The 18,401-nt window shown below is 46.2% G+C and overlaps 1 protein-coding gene across 22 annotated transcripts in view; it reads left to right on the top strand.

Moving 5' to 3' along the window:
• Nucleotides 1–18,401, top strand: part of ANK1 (ankyrin 1) — a 178,441-nt gene that overhangs the window by 47,608 nt on the left and 112,432 nt on the right. For 6 of the 22 annotated variants that reach the window (XR_014551795.1, XM_083629239.1, XM_083629233.1 and 3 more), the window contains exon 1: nt 7,753–8,011. The exons of the other annotated variants lie outside the window; for them this stretch is intronic. Coding sequence is in view for 5 of the 6 variants with exons in the window: in XM_083629239.1 (XP_083485365.1) it covers nt 7,976–8,011 (36 nt within the window). In the remaining variant the exon portion in view is untranslated. Of the gene's footprint in view, nt 1–7,752; nt 8,012–18,401 lie in introns of those variants that run through there. 22 annotated transcript variants of the gene reach the window in all.

Below are 18,401 nucleotides of genomic sequence, written 5' to 3'. Positions count from 1 at the left end.
TCCCTTCTAATCATGTTCAGCAAAACCTCCAGGACCGATATAAAAAGCAATGGGGAGATTGGGCACCCCTGTCGTGTCCCTTTTTCTATCTTAAATTCTTCCGTCACCACATTATTTACAATTAATTTAGCCTTTTGTTCAGAATATATTGCACCTATACCATTTTCAAAACCTTGGCCTACCCCCATCCCCTGTAGGTTCTTTTTCATAAAACTCCAAGAGATATTGTCAAAGGCTTTCCCCGCGTCCACAAATATCAGAACTGCTTTAGTGTTTATATTCACTTCTAGTTTTTCCAGAATATCAATTATGTTCCTCAAATTATCAGACAAATGTCTTCCCGGGAGAAAGCCCGCTTGGTCTTTATGAATCTCTTCCATCAATACTTTTTTCAATCTCTTGGCCAGAATGTCAGCAAAAATTTTGTAATCCACATTAAGTAACGATATAGGGCGGTAGTTCTTAAGCTGGGTCTTTTCAGTCTCTGTTTTCGGTATAAGTGTAATATACGCCTCTTTCCACGACTCTGGTGCCCTCTTCCCTTCCAGAATTTCATTGCGGACTTCCTTCAAAGGTTGTACTAACCACTCTCTCAAAGATCTATAATATCTAGAAGTCAGCCCATCCGGTCCTGGAGATTTGCCCAATTGCATATTTTGAATGGCACCTTCTACTTCCTGTTCATATATTTTATAGTTCAACATTAATTTACTTTCTTGAGAGATTTTTTGTAATCCATTTGTCTTCAAAAATCGGTCTATGTCCATTTCTTTCTGTGGCCCTTGTGAGTATAATTGTTTAAAGTACCTCTGGAAACAATTTCTAATTTCATTTGGATTATGTATGTTCTTTCCTTCCACTTCTAAATTTGTAATAGTATTTAATTTTTGCCTTTTTTTCATTTGCCAAGCCAGCAATTTCCCACATTTATTAGCTGATTCAAATGTTTTTTGTCTCATTTGTTTAATTTTCCATTCTATTTCCTGATTCATCATTTCCATATATTGTACTTGATTTAGTTTTATTTCTCTCAAGATCTCCTGTGACTTTGGTTTTGCCCTCAATTTCTTCTCACTTTCTTTTATTTTCTCCAAAATTTTATCTTTCTTCTCATTTTGACTTCTCTTCTTTATTGCATTCTGTTGTATCAAAAACCCTCTCATAACAGCTTTACTTGCGTCCCAGATTACTCTTTTTTCTACATTAGTGTTCATATTTATTTCAAAATAGTCTCTCAAAGTTTTTGGGGCCTTTTTATACACTTCTTCATCTCCAAATAAGGTGTCATTCATCCTCCATCTGAAGGAGCCAGTTGATATTTGCTTCATCTCCATCCTTACAGCATTATGGTCGGAGCAAGTTTTTGGGCAGATTTCCACTTTCTTTATCTTTGGTGCCATTCCTCTAGTTACCCATATTTGGTCAATTCTAGTCCATGTCATATTGGCTTCAGAAAAGAAGGTTCCTTCTCTTCCCAAGGGGTTCTTTGTTCTCCAAATATCCACTAAGTCCATATTGTCCGTCATTTCAAAAAAAGTTTTTGGTAGTCTACCATCCTTGGTAACTACCTGTCTTTGTGCCTTGTCCATGTTTGTAGATACAACTCCATTCATATCCCCCATCAAAATCAGATTGTAATCCAGATAGTCCAATAATGTCTCATGCAACTTTTTAAAAAATTCAGATTTCCCCTCATTCGGTGCATAAATTCCTACGATCAAAATTTTCTCCCCTTGAACTTGAATTTCAATTGCCAGGAATCTTCCTTGTTCGTCTTTAAAGATAAATTTCGGTGATAGTCTCTCTTTTGCATATATCACAACTCCTCTTTTTTTAACTTTATCAGATGAGATAAACTCCTGTCCCAATCTCTTATTAATAAGTAATTTCCTGTGTAACCTTGTTACATGAGTTTCTTGTAGACAAATCAAGTCCAATTGCTCCTTTTTTAATAAATGAAAAACACTTTTTCTCTTCCGAGGAGAGTTAAGGCCGTTACAATTCCAACTTAAAAGTTGCAGAGCCATGATGGGGTTACTTCGCTTTACCTCCGACTGCACCAAGTGTCTGTTCTTGTTCTGTCAACTGTGTCTCTTTCTCTGGGCCGTGCAATCCAAAAGATAAATTTGCTATATCCAGTATTCCTTTTTCCAGTGCTCTTGGCAATAGATTGTTGGCTGTTTGCAGTATGGTAGCGTTGCAGAGAGCTTGCTGGGGAGACCATCGAAGTTCCGGCTTCAGGAACCCGGTCAACCATTCTGGAACTCTTCCAGACCCACAGAACTACGCTAACAGGAGAAGGAGTTTTCACACCTTTCTCAGAGTCCAAAAATATGCAGTCATCCACTCAGCAGCTGGGCCCATAACCAAAGATGTTGGCTGTTTGCAGTATGGTAGCACTGCAGAGAGCTTGCTGGGGAGACCATGCATTTAAAAAAAAAGGACTCAAAAATAACTTAAACAAGGTTTTAATAAGAAAAACAAAAACTCCTTTTACACTAAATACATTAACCACCAACCCATCCCCCAGGGTAATGGGAGAGCTAGGTGCTGCTCCTTATATACTACACCCAAATGCTGACACACCTTAATCAAATACAACTCAGCAGCAGCACTCATGCTTCACAGCTGCAAAGCTGGGTCTCGTTATCTTGCTCTGGCCCTTGCTCTGGCCCCTTAAAGACATACACATCGGGTGGAACAATGATGAACCTTTACATTTAAAGAAACCATTCAACATAGATGAGATGGGGTCCCGCTCCAGACTGCAAGAGGATGCCCTAATATAAAAATACCCGATAGCACATAAAAAACTAGCCTGTCAGAATTCTTCTTTTCAGCATGCCAACTTTCTAGATGTAGGGATTTTTACTTTTACAAAAAAATTGTTATGGAGACTCCTTTGGCACTGGCCAAGCCCAAGGTTCACCACAGCAACTGTTGCAGCCACTCTCTTCACAGCCTCAAAGGCTAGAAATTTGTCCCCCCCCCCCCAGGTTGATGTTCCCAAGAATTATACTCCCAATATCACATTCCTCACTTTTTTTGGACTTGAACAGAATCCCAGAAAACAGCCAGCCTGCTAAAGCTTCTGGCCTCAGGTTCCAATATCTTTTTGCCTGAGGTTCCTGACATAAATGGTTCTTAAAATTGCATCAAGTGGTCCGTGCACCTAGCAGACCTTATTTTGGAACGAAGCTTTTCCTCTGCTGCTTTTTTCTTTAAATGACTGTGCAGATGCTCATTCTGCGTTAACTTGCCCCCTCCTTATCAAACTCCCAGTGCATAGATAGTACTTCTGCTGTTGCATTAGAAAGACAGTCGAGTGTCTTTCTCTCTGGAATATTAACCCATCTCTCAGTCCTGTCAGGGGTATCTCTGTCCCAAAGAGGATGCCATAGCTAGCTGCATGTGATGGAGGGGGCATTCACTCATTCCTCCAGCCCTGACAAGAAAGAGCGATGGGTTGAGGGAGGTGAGATGTAAACAGGCCAATCAATGGGAGAGTGCATGGAAGGATGTGATTAAAGTAGCAAAGTAATTGATGGAGCAAGACAGATAAATCTCTCCAGGTTGGAGCCTCTGCCATCTGCAAATAGCTAACAAAAACAATTAGTGATCCCTGTATTAAATCACTGCATCCTGCCTGGCTTTGACGCCCTGATGAATGACAGCTAAACTAGGCCTTAGCCTAAAGATGCGCAAACAGTATCTGTGCGAGGTCTGTATGTGGGTGCTTTCACTCTGAAAGGGGATGCAGCACGGTGTTAAGTGGCCAGAGTCTTGGATTGGGACCTGGGAGGCCTGGATTCAAATCCTTGCCCAGCCATGAAGGTTAGTAGGGTGACTTTGGGCCAGTCACTCTCTCTCAGCCTAATTTGCTTTACAGGGTTTTGTAAGGATAAAATGGGAAAGGAGAGAGTCATAGATGCCACTTACAAGTCAATTGAGGAAAGGTGGGATATAGATGTGAGGATGGATGGAGGGATGGATAGATAAATGAATGAATGAATGAATGAACGAACTAACAAATGAACGAATCCCTCAAAAATCCTCGTTTCCTAGCTTGAAGGGGTAAGATGCAGGACCGTGGCAGTCCAGGACAAGCCATTGTGAGTGAAGAAAATAATAGGGAGTGAGAGGGTTAAGTGCTCCAGCACTCCACCCTCATTGAAAGAAGGGGCAACTCCCACAGCTGCTTTTCCTTTAAAATCATAGCAACTCTCTTTATGAGAAGGCAGAGCGCTGGCCCTTGTAACTCAGTATTATCTGCACTCCAGGGTTTCACCTGCAGATGAAAGGGATTGAACCCAGGAGCTTCTGCATGTGGAGGAGATGCTCTACCACTGAGCTATAGCGCTTGGCTACAAGGGACTTACATGGGACCAGAGTGAAGCTGTTGTGAGCTGTTAAGTTTTGTGGCCTTACTGTCAAGGCCAAAATATTACATAGATTCTTCTGGGCACTTCCAGGCTGGTGTTATTTTTGGGTGGGATTCCATCACATACTGCGAAGTTCAGGTTATGCAGTTATTGCTAATTTTGCACTCTTGAACAACAAACCCCATTGTGGTAATTGTACCACTCTATTCTGCCTTGGTCAGACCACACCTGGAGTACTGTGTCTGATTCTGGGTACCACAATTTAAGAAGGATGTTGGCAAGCTGGAATGTGTGCAGAGGAGGGCAACCAAGATGATCAGGGGTCTGGAAACTAAGTCTTATGAGGAATGGTTGAAGGAGCTGGGTATGTTTAGCCTGGGAAAGAGGAGACTGAGAGGAGACATGATAGCTATCTTCAAATATCTCAAGGACTGTCACGTGGAAGTGGGAGCATGCTTGTAGGACTCGAACCAATGGCTTCAAGTTACAAGAAAGGAGATTCCAGCTAAACATCAGGAAGAACTTTCTGACAGTAATAGCTATTCAACAGTGGAATGGTCTCCCTTGGGAGGTTTTTAAGCAGAGCTTGGATGGTCACCTGTCAGGGATGCTTTAGCTGAAATGCCTGCATTGCAGGGGGCTGCACTAGATGCCTCTCGGGGTCCCTTCCAGCTCTCAGATTCTATGACTTCCTCCAAAAATCAGGGGTTTTTTGCAATAAGGAAAGTGATGGGGAAATGATGGGAAGGGTGGGATAGAACCTGTTTTGACATAAAGTCCTCTAATCTTCCTGCAAGCAAATCAGGGTTAAATGCTCAGTGAACAGGTCCTCTGGAAGCACAACCCTGCCACCCAGCTAGGTCTGTATCCGAATTCCCAGCATTATCAGACCCTTCAACTTATAAATTGCACAAGCGGCCCTTCCCTTTCCCCATGTAAAGAGGAGGACCACCAGCAGGGAGCAAAGGGGGGAGCAGAGGTCCTCTGAGGACCACTAATCTGTGTCCCTTTGTGGCAGGAGAATCTTCATGCATCTTTTGTATAATGTCTAATTTTGCACTCAGAAGGAAGTGGAGAAACATCTTCCTGGGGTTGAGAAGGTGGACAGGGAGAAAGAAGCTTTTCTCTCCCTCGTCATACCAGAGCTGTGCCTCTTTTTGCCATTTTGATTTCTTGAGGGCAGATAGCTGGAGGTTTGGTCTTTGTAGCTTTCCTGGTAGCTCTTGGAATTGTTGTATGAAAAGAAAGTAAATGTGGGTGGAATTCCAGGAGTCTTCAGGAAGGTTGCAGAACATTTCAGGCAAGCAAATACTGTGTGCAGTGCAAACTCCTTGTCCTTACTTACTAAGGACAAATAATCAATCTATTTCCTGTCTTTGCCAGTTTCAGAGGTATTCATTCCTAAGTCTGTTCCTTCTAGCTTCTGTATCATTACACATTTTTTTACACATTGTACGGCAAAATTAGGAAAACTGCATTCCGACCTGCATATTAGACCAGGAAATGTGAATCTAGTTGGTTCACTTAAACATGCAGACTGGAATTAAATCCTGTTTGAGTTCTCTGTGGCCCCCGGATCTGCTATTCAACTCTGTGCTGCTGTTTTATATTCCCCTTTTTAAATGGCTCTTGTCTGCTCTCCCTTCCTGCCCTTTCTATGCTTTGGGGCTCTTTCCCTTGGCAAAGCGGGAAGTGCAAACAAGTAAGCAAAACCAGTGGAGAGAAGCCTTTTGGACAGTGAAAGGCCAGCGGAGGTGACCTGACGAAAGCTTGAAGATTAGTCATGCTTTGGCCTGAGCTGTCCAAGGGCCTCTATCTCATCTTTATTTTATAATCTTTGTCAGTCTCCTTCCCCACGCAAGGAGACATAACATCCATTAAATCATTCTTAAGAATGAGTGAAAACAGTGCAAGACTTGAAGGCGAAGATACCTTTGTGTCTGTGACGATGCTGTAAATCCTAGAATGCAGATTTCTATTGAGAATTGCAGAGGTGCATTCAAGATACTGAAAATTAGCAAGGCTTCTACTCTCCATGGAATATATATATATGCTGCCAGTTTCTTTATAAGGCTAAGGGACTTGAGCTGCAGTCTGGAAAGTGCTTCTGCCTCTGGGGTGGAATTTCTTTGCTGCTTCCCACTGATCAGTATGGGACACAGTCCCTCAGGAAACTCTCCCATTACTGCCATGTTGAAATAAATGTGACTCACAGTTCTGGAGCTCCCCAGACTACTCAGAGCTTTTCCATGGAAGCTGATTCATTAGAGCAAATACGTTGATACAAAGGACATAAAAGAGATATATAGAAAGGAGAATTCCCTGGATGCCAAGATCCAGGTTTGGGCCAACTACTCTTGGGTGAGAAAAGCCCAGCAGAGATTTTAAATCACAAAATATGCAGAGTGGCAATATTGACTATTAGACCTTTAAAATATGAGTTCCAAAGTTTCCCTCTTCCCTAGCATAGAAAAAGATCACGTGTTTGGTAAGTTAAAAATGGTTTACTTACAAACTCCCCAAAGGTCAGATTCATAGCCATATCTATACAGCATTCAGAAAAAGTTGCTCAGACAGAAAAACTTAGTTTAGTTCCAAAGTGCTGAAAGTTATTGCTGCAGGAACTCCAGAGTGGCTTGTAAGAGCGATGCAGTCTGAGCTTGGGGCAACTAGTTTAGAAACTCAGGAAGCTGCCATAGACTGAGCCAGATCACTAGTCCATCTAGCGCAGTGTTGTCTACAGTGGCCGGCTGAGGTTTTTAAGCAAGAGTCTCTCTCACCCCCACCCCCTGGAAATGTTGCCATTTGGACCTTCTGCATGCACAGCAGGTGCTCTACACCTGAGCTACAACCCTTCCCTGATTTACAATGCAGACAATGACAGGGACCTTGTAGGTAACAAGCAACTAACAAGTGGCTGGGGCAACCCAGTCAGATGGGCAGGGAAGAAGAAGAAGAAGAAGAAGAAGAAGAAGAAGAAGAAGAAGAAGAAGAAGAAGAAGAAGAAGAAGAAGACGACACAGTGACAACAATAAAAGCAATAGCCTATTTGCAGGGCTGTTGTGAAGATTACTGGGCTAATGTATGCAAATTGCTCTGCCCACTAGGAATGCACTCTACATTAGGCTAGGAATGTGGGAAGCTACCTTAGAGCAAGGTGACAAAGGATGAGGTGTAACATTTTTAAAATTAAAACAACGCTACGTCAATGCCAAGGCTTATTATCTGCTTGGTCTCCTTGCTACATCTGCCAGTGATGCTTTATTTAATGGCTACAACGAAATCATCCCAAGCCGTGAGATGGACTGTGTTCTGTGATAAGGCAAAGTTCATGAGCTCTGTTGTCCTGCCTTCTGTATAATCTCACAGTCCCAGAAGGGGGGCCTCCCCTGCAGCAGGCGCTGCAGCATCTCTGTGCCTGCCGATTATGGTGTGCCCCATCTCAACTTCTATCTGCCACTCCTTCTATCTGCCACTCCTGGTGTGGAGCTTCTGTGTGGCTGAAGAAAGTTCAGCAGTGAGCCCCATCCTTTGAGTGTGCAGCCTGAAAGCATTGGGGGGATCCACTTGCTTTCCTGGAGCAAGCAGCGGCGATGTCGGGTTCCATATGGCAATGGAGCCAGTGCAGAGTAAGTATTGGTACAGCAGATTTTGCTTGGGTGTCCTTTCAATCCTAGACTTGACTTACAGCCTGGGTAGGCAAACTAAGGCCCAGGGGCTGGATCCGGCCCAATCGCCTTCTAAATCTGTCCCACAGATGGTCTGGGAATCAGCGTGTTTTTACATGAGTAGAATGTGTGCTTTTATTTAAAATGCATCTCTGGGTTATTTGTGGGGCATAGGAATTCGTTCATTATTATTTTTCAAAATGTAGTTTGGCCCCCCACAAAGTCTGAGGGACAGTGGAGCGGCCCCTGCTGAAAAAGTTTGCTGACCCCTGACCCAGAGGCAGGCAGGCAGCAGTGCTTTTTCAAAGAAAAGAAAAGAAGGTGCCAGTATTCACCATGCAGTTGTTGCAGGAAGTGCCACACTTCTAACATTTGGGGGGAGGGATAGGGGCCAGTACGGTGTACCCTTGAGTACCCCCAGGAAAAAAAGGACTGGCTGGAGGTACCTCCTTATAGTAGCAAACTGATTTTCTGAGGGTGGACTCTAATGTAGCCAAAACAGCATCACCCACACTCAAGAGAGAGGTGTCCGCAGGCTTTTTGGAAGGAGCCTGGCTTGCCTTGGTATACAAGGCACCACTATTGCTAATGGTCACACAGGTTTTGCAGGCTTTTGAAATGCAACAGAAACCTACAACACCGGCTGCCTGTTTCTGCACTTCTTTTGCTAGCTGCTGTAGACAGGTTTGGGTGCAATCTGCTCTGTGTCTGAGTGATGGTTGCTGTTTTGGGTCCTGGTGCTGCCCCTGGCAAAACTTGTGTTTTACCATTGATCGGAACAAACAGCAGAAAACCCAATTGCCATTTGTGCCGATTCAACAGTAAAATGCCGGTTTTTCTGAGAGGAGCGCTGGTACAAAAAACCAAACCAAATCACCACGGTCAGACACAGAACTTTAAAGCACGGACCTGTGCCTCAACACGCGGCACTAAAGGAAGTCTGGATGAGCTGAGAGAGAGAGAGAGAGAATTAGGGACTCCCTGCATTTCTTGCATTCAAAACCACACTCTCCAGAGTAGCTGGCAAACCTCCTTGAAGGCAAGACCCAGGGCTGGTGCTTTGAAAGCCTTGCTGCCCGGCCACCAGCCTGGATATGCTGAGCTGGCAGGAACTGGCTGCAGGAAAGATGCCTCCTCTTTGCTCTTGCTGAATCCTTCTCGTTGGTTTGCTGCCTTGCCAGAGTTCTCTCTTTGGGCTTGGATAGATCGCAGCAGACAGTTCTCTGCTCTGAGCCTTCTTCGTCCAGAATGTCTAGGCCAAGCAGGTGTGAACTTGTCTTGCTTCCACCCGGCTAAAAAAGCTGAGAGGGAACAGATTGGTAGAATTAATGCTCTGTTAGCAGACTTTTGCTGGGAAGCTGGAGGGAATGGCTTCTGAAATGGGTTCCCTGTGTGTGTGTGTGTGTGTGTGTGTGTGTGTGTGTGTGTGTCTGTTGCGGAGGTTCTCAGCCCCACCCATTTCAGTCTGTGTTGTGGCTTCTTCCTCTGTTTGCTGGTGGTGCTAAAAATCCAGGGTCAGGGGGCATGACTGCTAAAACTGCCTCTAAGCTTGCTCCAGGGCATTTTGCAGTCTATTGGGGGTATATTTTTGCTGCTCTCTTGATTGATTTGTTTTGCAGGTTATTGTATGGCCCTTATTGCAACGCATTGTCCCCTTTTCTAATATTTTGGTCATACTTTGTGCTTTCAAAATTTTGTAAGTCCATCATAAGCTGGGAAAGCAACACTACAGATCCCTGGTGGCTGCACCACTAAATCAGCAATGGAGGATTTTGTGAGAGGCTGGCACCCCAAAAGCTTTGCTTGCAGAGTGCATCAAAATTGCCTGCCTCCAGAAAAGCGGCCTTCTGCATGAGTCACTGTTGGGAGAAAGCAGGTGCAAGTCCAAGTCAAAACTTATTCAGAGATGCGTCAGTCAGACTCAGTTGAGGGTATGTAATTCTGCAGCATCTTTACACTGGTCAGAGCAGGGTGCTTCCTTCTGCCCAATGCAGCAGGATCATGCAGAGATGTAGCAGGCAGCCTCTTCTACAGAGGAGCAGAGAAAGTGGTCTCGCACCAAATCTGAGCGCTTGCAGTACCTGCTGAAGGCCCCAGGTTGAATCCCCAGCAGCATCTCCAGGTAGGGCTCAGAGAGAACCCTGCTTGAAACCCCAGAGAGCTGCTGCCAGTCAGTGCAGGCACTATAGAGCTAGATGGATGAAGGGTCTGACTCATAAAAGGCACCTTGCTATGTTCCAATATTGTTCCTCTGTGCTGCCTGCCCCCTGCCTCCCCTTGTAGCCCATCCTGTCTCCCGGTTTATGCCTGAAGCGCGGAGAGGAGGGTTGGATGACTAGGCTGACTGGGGGCAAAGGCAGGGAGAGCCATGGCTGCCTTACCTCCTGCAGGAGGGGCCCCATTTTCTGGGATCCGGCTATTGGCCCAGGTTGCTGTGGCCTTCTGGAGCATCTCCTTACCTTGCTATTTGGAAAGTGCCACCCATGTCAGGTTTGTTGCTCAGAGATTAGTGAGCAAGAACTCCTTATCAAAGTTCTAGGAGCTTTTGGGTGTGAGGGCGGCTCCTGCACACACTTCTGCACGGTGCTGAAGACTGATTAACGTTACCAGCCTTCTCTAACCTTGTACTTTCCAGATGTTTTGGACTGGCACTCTTCTTCTCCTTCTTCTCCTTCTTCTCCTTCTTCTCCTCCTTCTTCTTCTTCTTCTTCTTCTTCTTCTTCTTCTTCTTCTTCTTCTTCTTCTTCTTCCCTTGCCTACATATTTCCTGCTAATTATTCAGAGCCCCTCCTTTCCCTGGGCCCGATACACAGATTCCGCAGACACCTCCCCCCACCCCTCCTTTCCCTTTGGTTCCTCCTTTCTTCAGTTCCCTGACTCCCAAGCTCCTTTGCATGCCTGCTTTCTGGGCCACTGCCTGCTTTGCCCCAACTTCCTTGAAGTGCCTTGTCTCTTAAGACGCCCCCTGCCCCAACCAGGGCATAAGAAGCTTGTGTTGTGAAGCGGTTAGAGGAGCCTTGCTCAGCCTTCCGTTCCCAGATGTTGTTGGACTAGCACTCACATCATCCCTGATTGCTGCCGCTGCTGGCTGTGGATCATGGGAGTTGTAGTCCAACAATGTCTGGGAACCTAAGGTTGAGAAAGGCTGGGTCAGAGTGTTGGACTAGGACCTGAGAGACCAAGATTCGAATCCTCCCTCAGCCACCCGAAATTCACAAGGGGGCCTTGGGCCAGTCACACTTTCTCAGCCTAGCCTTCCTCATATGATTGTTGTGAGGATAAAATGTGGGGATGAAGACACAAGACATATGCAACACATTGAACTCTGTGGAGAAAAGATGGGGTAAAAAGACAATAAATAAATTAAAGCTCCTTCCTGAGTTTGTGCTGTGAGGTTTCTTCTTTGATTTTCTTGCTTTGGTGCCCTTTCCCCTGTCTTCCAAGCACCCTCCCTTCAGGCTTCTCTTTTCCAGTTCTTCCTGCTCTGTGTACTTCCTCTCAGACTCCTTAGGTTCCCTACATTCTGAGACTTCTCCCTAGTTCCTCAGCTTCCCATTGTGTGAGGTTTTAATTCCCAGCCAAATGGACCACTTTCCCTCGCCTCACAAAAGTTGGACTGCAAGCTGCTAGATTCTGTGAGCAACGGAACATTCTGAGCCTCTGCACCAGCTCACCCAGTCCATCTGAGGGGCCTCACAAGTGTGCTCCTGCGCACAGAACGGTGGCTGTGACTTTGGTGCCAGCCCCTGGGGCAGGCGGTCAGGGGCCATCCTTGGATGCACCACGGTGAGACTGTCCTTAGTGACCCCAGCTGTCATGGAGCCTTACTCTCGGAGGCTGGCTCTTTCTAAAGCTAAGTTCCCCCCACTTTGCTGCCCGAGCAGCTTCAGCATTTGTATCAAATTGCAGCAAAGGAGTTTTGTGTTTCTGGAAACAGGCCTCCTTGCCAGTAGCTGCCTGGCTCGTTCAAAACTCCTTTTCCCACCATCAAATTTGCTAAAAGTGGGAGATCAAGATGGTTGGTCAGAAGGAGCTATATGAAGGTTTCAGCTGGCAGAGGGGATGGCAGAAGGGAAGCCAGGAGGTTGGGAGAAAGCTCTGTTGGCTGCTCTCTTTCAGCTTTGTTGGAAACAAGAGGCACTTCACGTATTGCAAAGCCAACACAAGAGGCTCGTCTGTGCAGGAAACAGGCAAGCATTCACCAGCCTTGGGTCCTCCTGATGTTTTGGACTACAGCTTCCGCTCATCCAAAACATCTGCAGGGGACGAGACTGATGTAGAACGTCATGTGTGACAGTCTCTCGCACACACGTTTTTAACTGTGTGTGCATGCATGTGTGTGTTGCCTGTGGCAATCGGCAGACACATGAATTCTTTTAATGAAGGGTGGCAGTGGCTTCCAACCATGGTGGCTTCTCTCTCTCCTGTTGAACGTGATCTGCCTCTGAGCACATGTGGGGAAAGCCCTTTGGGACTTTCCCTGGGCATCTGGCTGGCCATTCTGAGAAGAGGATGCTGCGCTAGATGGACCATTGGGCTGATCCAGCCAAGCTGAGGATGATGGCCATCCACGTGGATGGCTTTCAAGGAGGGTTAGACTCCTTTATGGAGGGTGAGGCAGGCAGGGCCTTTCCCTGCTTGTGATTCCCAGCAACTGGTGCCCAGAGGCATCCTGCCTCCAGCAGTGGAGATGGGACAAAGCAATAGCAGCCGTTGACGCCCTCCAGGAAAAGAATCACACTGCCAGGGAAGGGCCATATCCAGGGCTCACTAGAGTCACGAGCCTAGAACTCGCTAGAGGTTCCAGCCCCTCTCTGGTGGGCGCCATCAAGGGAGGTGTTCCTGGTGAGTTCTGGCACCTCTTTTTCTGGATAAATAGCCCTGGCCCTGTCTCAGCTGCAGAGCCTCTGCCTTCCATTCAGAAGGTCCCGGGATCAGTCCCTGGCATCTCCAGGTGGGGCTCAGAGTGTCACCTGCCTAAAAGAAGCACTGCTGCTCAGACAATACTGAGCTAGATAGACCAGTGGTCTGATCCAGTATAAGACAGCCTCCTCCTGTGTTCCTAAATGTCCCTCCCCTGCTTGGTGTGATTTGTTATTATTTATTTACCATATTTATATACTGCTTTTCAGGTGGATCTCACCAAGCAGTTTACATAAGACTGTTATTAACTACAGTGGTACCTTGGGTTACAGACGCTTCAGGTTACAGACGCTTCAGGTTACAGACGCTTCAGGTTACAGACTCCGCTAACCCAGAAATAGTACCTCGGGTTAAGAATTTTGCTTCAGAATGAGAACAGAAATCGCGCAGCAGCGACGTGGCAGCAGCGGGAGGCCCTATTAGCTAAAGTGGTGCTTCAGGTTAAGAACAGTTTCAGGTTAAGAACGGACCTCCGGAATGAGTTAAGTTCTTAACCTGAGGTACCACTGTATGGAGTGGATGCAATGTAGCAGCAAATGCTGCAATCCTAGGCATGTGTCTCCAGACATTAGTCTCTGTTAGCAAAGTAGCTGGAATAAAGCAGACACAATCCAGGGAGAAACTGCTAACTCCCAACAGACTAAAATCTCCAGCCAGTCAAAGTCTGCTTCCAGCCACACCAGCAACAGAATTAACCCCATAAGTCACACAAACTGAACGGTCCCTGCTGTTGTACTTCCAACTATCTCCCTGTCTTCAGTGGGGCTTACTCCCGTGCAAGTGCACACAGAACTGCTGGCTGGCACTGATGGGACTTGTCACCCAAGCATCCTCAGGGCACCATGTTGGTGGAGGCTGGAGGGTCCCAGGGTCAGATTCAGTTTCAGGCAGCTTTAGCAGTTCATAGCCATGAAGAGTTAATGAACAATTCCCATTATGGCTTTGAAGATTAACAAAAACCTAAGGATGCTTGGCTGCCTCTGCTTGCATTCATCCCTTGTTGCTGTTCCTTCTTGCTTTAAACTATAAGGTCCTTGGGGCAGGGTCTCCACCAGGGATCTATCCTCCTGTTTTCCTGTCTCTCTCTTTACGTTTGCTTCTCCTGCTTTGTGAAAACAGCTAAGTGCATTAGAGGGATCTTCAGTCAAATGCCTGTGTCTAATCTAACATCAGGTTCATTTCTTAATTCTGCTGGCAAGAAATAAAACAGCAGCAACTGATGGATACTTGTGGAGTAATTCCGATTTTGGAAGCTGGGGCGAGGGGGAAAGAACAGCACGAGACTCAAGGAAAAGACCTGCAGAGCAGGCAGCCGTGAAATCTTGGCCAGGGATGAGATGACACTTAGCAATGCGCCAAGCCACACTGGTGCTTGAGGGGTCTTGACTGTAGAGGCGCCATTTTGCCATTAGGTGGAAGTGTTGAGTTTTCTTGGTTTGAGGAAGATCGCTTGGTGCTAAGACATAAGAGCCCACATCAGGATGCACTTCTGAGCCTGCAGACGAAAGGAAGCGGCTGGTTCCAGGCTAGATCCATGGGCTAATTGTGAGCAGAGAGCGGCATTGAGGCTGGAAGAGCCTTAGCTCAGGGGGAGCATCTGCTTTGCATGCAGAAGGTCCCAGCAGGTTTAGTCTCCGCATCTCCTGGTCCAGCTGCAAAAGACTCCCTGCGTAAAACCTGGAGAGCCACTGCCAGCCAGTATAGGCAGTACTGAGCTCAGTGGGGAAATGGTCCGACTCTGAATAAGACACTGTTCTCTGCTCTTGGGTGGGCTAAGTTAGGAGTCAGGCAACTTCCTGATGGGAAGATGGCTGTTGTCTCTTGGGACACGCATGAGAAGCTGTGCATTTCGCCAGAACAGGCGGCAGGAATTGGCTTTGCTCTGGAAGTGGGTTGTTCTGACTTCTAGCTTTATTTTAGACTGGATTTTTGTACAGTAGGGCTGTGATCTCAGCTTCTGGTTACTCAAACCACAATTTGGCGCTCAGGATTCTTTCATTCTGGGTGTATGTCTTTTGCACCAGGCACCATTCAGAAGAGCTTGGGGTAAAGAACTTAAGAAGAGCCCTTCTGGATGCAGCCGTCTTGCCCAGCATCCAGCCAGATGCCTCTTTGGAGTTTCTGGCCTTTGAACTCAATGGGTCTGTGCTGAGCGCCTGCTCTTTGATGCAGTCCAAAAACCGGCAACTTGACACACATGCTGAGTACAGCACTAGACGTTTTGTAGCTGATAAATTTGTCTGCTTCATGAAAGGTGGAATTCTCTAGAACCTTTCCTTATCAGTCCAGTGCAGAATTATGTGGAGTTGGGTGGAACTGCTGGGTGATGGCATCTCTCTGGGAAAGCAGCCTGAGCTGCCCTGCTATGGCCATTGCACTTTGCAGCATTTGATGCACAGAGGTGTTGTGGTTTTTATTTTATTTTATTTTATTTTATTTTATTATTTTATTTTATTTTATTTTATTTTATTTTATTTTATTTTATTTTATTTTATTTTATTTTATTTTATTTTATTTTATTTTATTTTATTTTATTTTATTTTATTTTATTTTATTTTATTTTATTTATTTTATTTTATTTTATTTTATTTTATTATTTCTTGCTGTTCCATTCCAAGGACCTTGGGATGCAGCTGGGGTTACTTAAAGGGTGACTTAGAAGCCCTGATTCTTTATGTGTTTTGTTCTTTCCTCCCCTTGGTCTAAAACATAGTTCAGGCCATCAGGGTGGGGAGGACCAGGGTGAGGAACGCTGTCATCCCCTGTCAGATTTCCAGTCTGCAGCCCATATCTGCCTCCCCTTGCTTGATATTTCACTTGTGGTGCCTGCTTTCACTTGAAGTGAGTTTAGAAGGCTGCTGCCTCTGTGCTACAAGCCCTGCTGCTGGTCTGCTGAAGGAACAAGCCTTAAGGCAGCCTTTGCCCACCCAGCACCTGCAGGAGTTTTGGACTACAACTCCCATCACCCCATAAAAGAGCTGATGGGAGTTGCGGTGCACCAGGTTGACAAATGCTGGCATGCTGTGGCGGGTAATGCTGGGTCTCTACCCTGAACCCTCCGGCTTTCTCCAGGCTCCCCCAGCACCTTTGCCACCCACGGGACCATTTTTAAAATCCCGCTTTAAAAGTCAAGGTTGGCACTGATGCAAACCCAGAGAGTGTTGTTTTCTAAATCCTGCAGTGCAGTCCAGAGATCCAGATGCCAAATTGCTTCCATTACTGGATCCCTGGAGTGCCCTCTCCTTGCAGAGTCCATCACTAAAGGCCATGGCAAGGTCATTTGCTCTTCCTTAATATGCTCTTGCATCTCCAGCTTAGACTGGAACAGACCCTGGACTGAGACAGATGCTGTAGCTCACGGGTGGGGAACCTCAGCTCTGCAGACGGAATAGGGCAACTGGGCCTCCCTCTCCAGCTCCTGAGACTCTCCTCTGGCCACACCCTTTCTCCCAGGGCACACTGGCCCTGCTGCCTGTCCTTTCCTGTGCTTTTTGCCAGGCTGCAACATGCTCTGGAATTGTGATGTGGGCTCTTCCTCTTACGATGTTCTTCACCTACATGCCTGGGATGTTGATGCGCATGTCTGTGTGCACACAAGCACCCCACACGGCAGGGGCAGCAGCTGTCATGCCACCAGGTGATGCTGGGATCCCCTTCCCCCCAGCCCCAGTCAGCATAGCCAGGGGTCAAGGGGGATCGGTGTTGTGGCCCACCAACCTCTGGGTGGCTTCCCTTTCCACACTGCAAGCCCCAGGTCTGTGGAATAATGGAGCAGGCGCCATCCCAGTTCTACAGACTCTGTCTGGAAGTTTCTGCTTATGGTCCCTCCTCTCCAAAATACTCTTCTGGACCCCAGTGATGCAAGAGTTTGCCAAGCCTGTGCAGTGGAGAGGAACAGAGACAGCGAGAAAGCCCATGTGGCATAGTGGTGAGATTTGAACATTGGGCTAGTTTTTGGGCGATTCTTGGCCAAATCCCTCCTCCAGTTGTGCTCACTGGATGTCCCTGGGCCATTCACTGCCTCTCAGACTAACCTACCTCACAGGGCTGTTGTGAGGAGAAAACAAGGGAGTGCGAGAAACATGTATGCCACCTGGAGCTTGGAGGAAAGGAGCATACAATGCATACAAAGATGATGATGATGATGATGATGATGATGATCTCATTGTACGTACATTTCATGCCAATGTACAAAATACAATAAAATCAGCCCAAAAGCAGTTTAAAACAGCACAGGAAATAATGGCAGTTAAATTAAAAACCTTTCTTTCTTTCTTTCTTTCTTTCTTTCTTTCTTTCTTTCTCTCTTTCTCTCTTTCTCTCTTTCTCTCTTTCTCTCTTTCTCTCTTTCTCTCTTTCTTTCTTTGGCGATCACTCGTAGCCGAGTAAGATTGTCTTCCATGAACACGGTTTTAACAATGAGGCCCTAAGTGACTGTGGAGGCCAATTCTGGATCCACACGTCCTTCCACAGTGGGGACATTAGTTTCCGGGGGGAGTTGATCACGGTGCGGATCAAGCGTGCCTTCCTCTTGGCATGTTTCTCCCTTGCATCCTGAGTTCGAGTGTCTTCAAAGCCCAGGACACCTTTGGTCAAGGCTGTTCTCCAACTGGAGCCCTCGCAGGCAAGTGTTGTTGTTGTTGTTATCTCCTTGTACATACATTTCATGGCAATATAAAAATACAATAAAATCAGCCCCAAAACAGTTTAAAACAGCACAGGAAATAATGGCAGATAAACTTAAAAACAGTACAGAACTGACAGCTGTGGCAGAGAGTCAAGGTGAGACAGTCTGTTGGAAGAAAAACGTCTTCAGCTGGAAAGTGCAGTTTGTGGGTTCCTGTCACATCTGGACAGGAATGCTGTTCCACAGAACATGAGCAGCAACACTAAAAGCCCTGCTCTGAGTTACTGCAGAATAACCGCTTGTGGGATCTTCGGAACTTGCAGGAGAAGCTTTTTCTCAGACCACAGTGATCTACTGGGGATAAAAGGGATAAATCTCAAGTAACCTAGTCTTGAGCTGTATAAGTTAGTACCAGCTTGACCCAGTAGTGTTTGGGGGTGAGGGGAGTATTGCCTACAAATGCATATTTTAAGGACATTAAAAACACATTATATTAGGGGGGGAATGCTTGCAAAAATGTGTACATTAGGAAAAACTCTAAGCAGAAACTTAAAGAATAAATGGATCAAAAACTGATGTGTAAATGTGGGGAACTACACTGAAGAAATCGGGAAAATGAGTTGGGAGAAGCCAAAATTGACCGAGTTTGCCCATCCCTGTTTGTGCAGGAGAGTCTCCCCTGGACAAGAGCTGAGCCCCTTGCCTGCCCCTGCTTTAGGCACCAGAATGCCTTGGCCTGGCTCTGTTTTGCTTGTGGCAAGCTTGCCACCCATTGATTCCCCTGCCTGCTGACCGGCATTC

Source organism: Podarcis filfolensis (genome assembly GCF_964270895.1).
Source record: "Podarcis filfolensis genome assembly, chromosome: 8".
Classification (NCBI taxonomy): domain Eukaryota; kingdom Metazoa; phylum Chordata; class Lepidosauria; order Squamata; family Lacertidae; genus Podarcis; species Podarcis filfolensis.
Note: the sequence above shows the minus strand (reverse complement) of the source record. Positions and strands in the feature narration are given on the sequence as shown.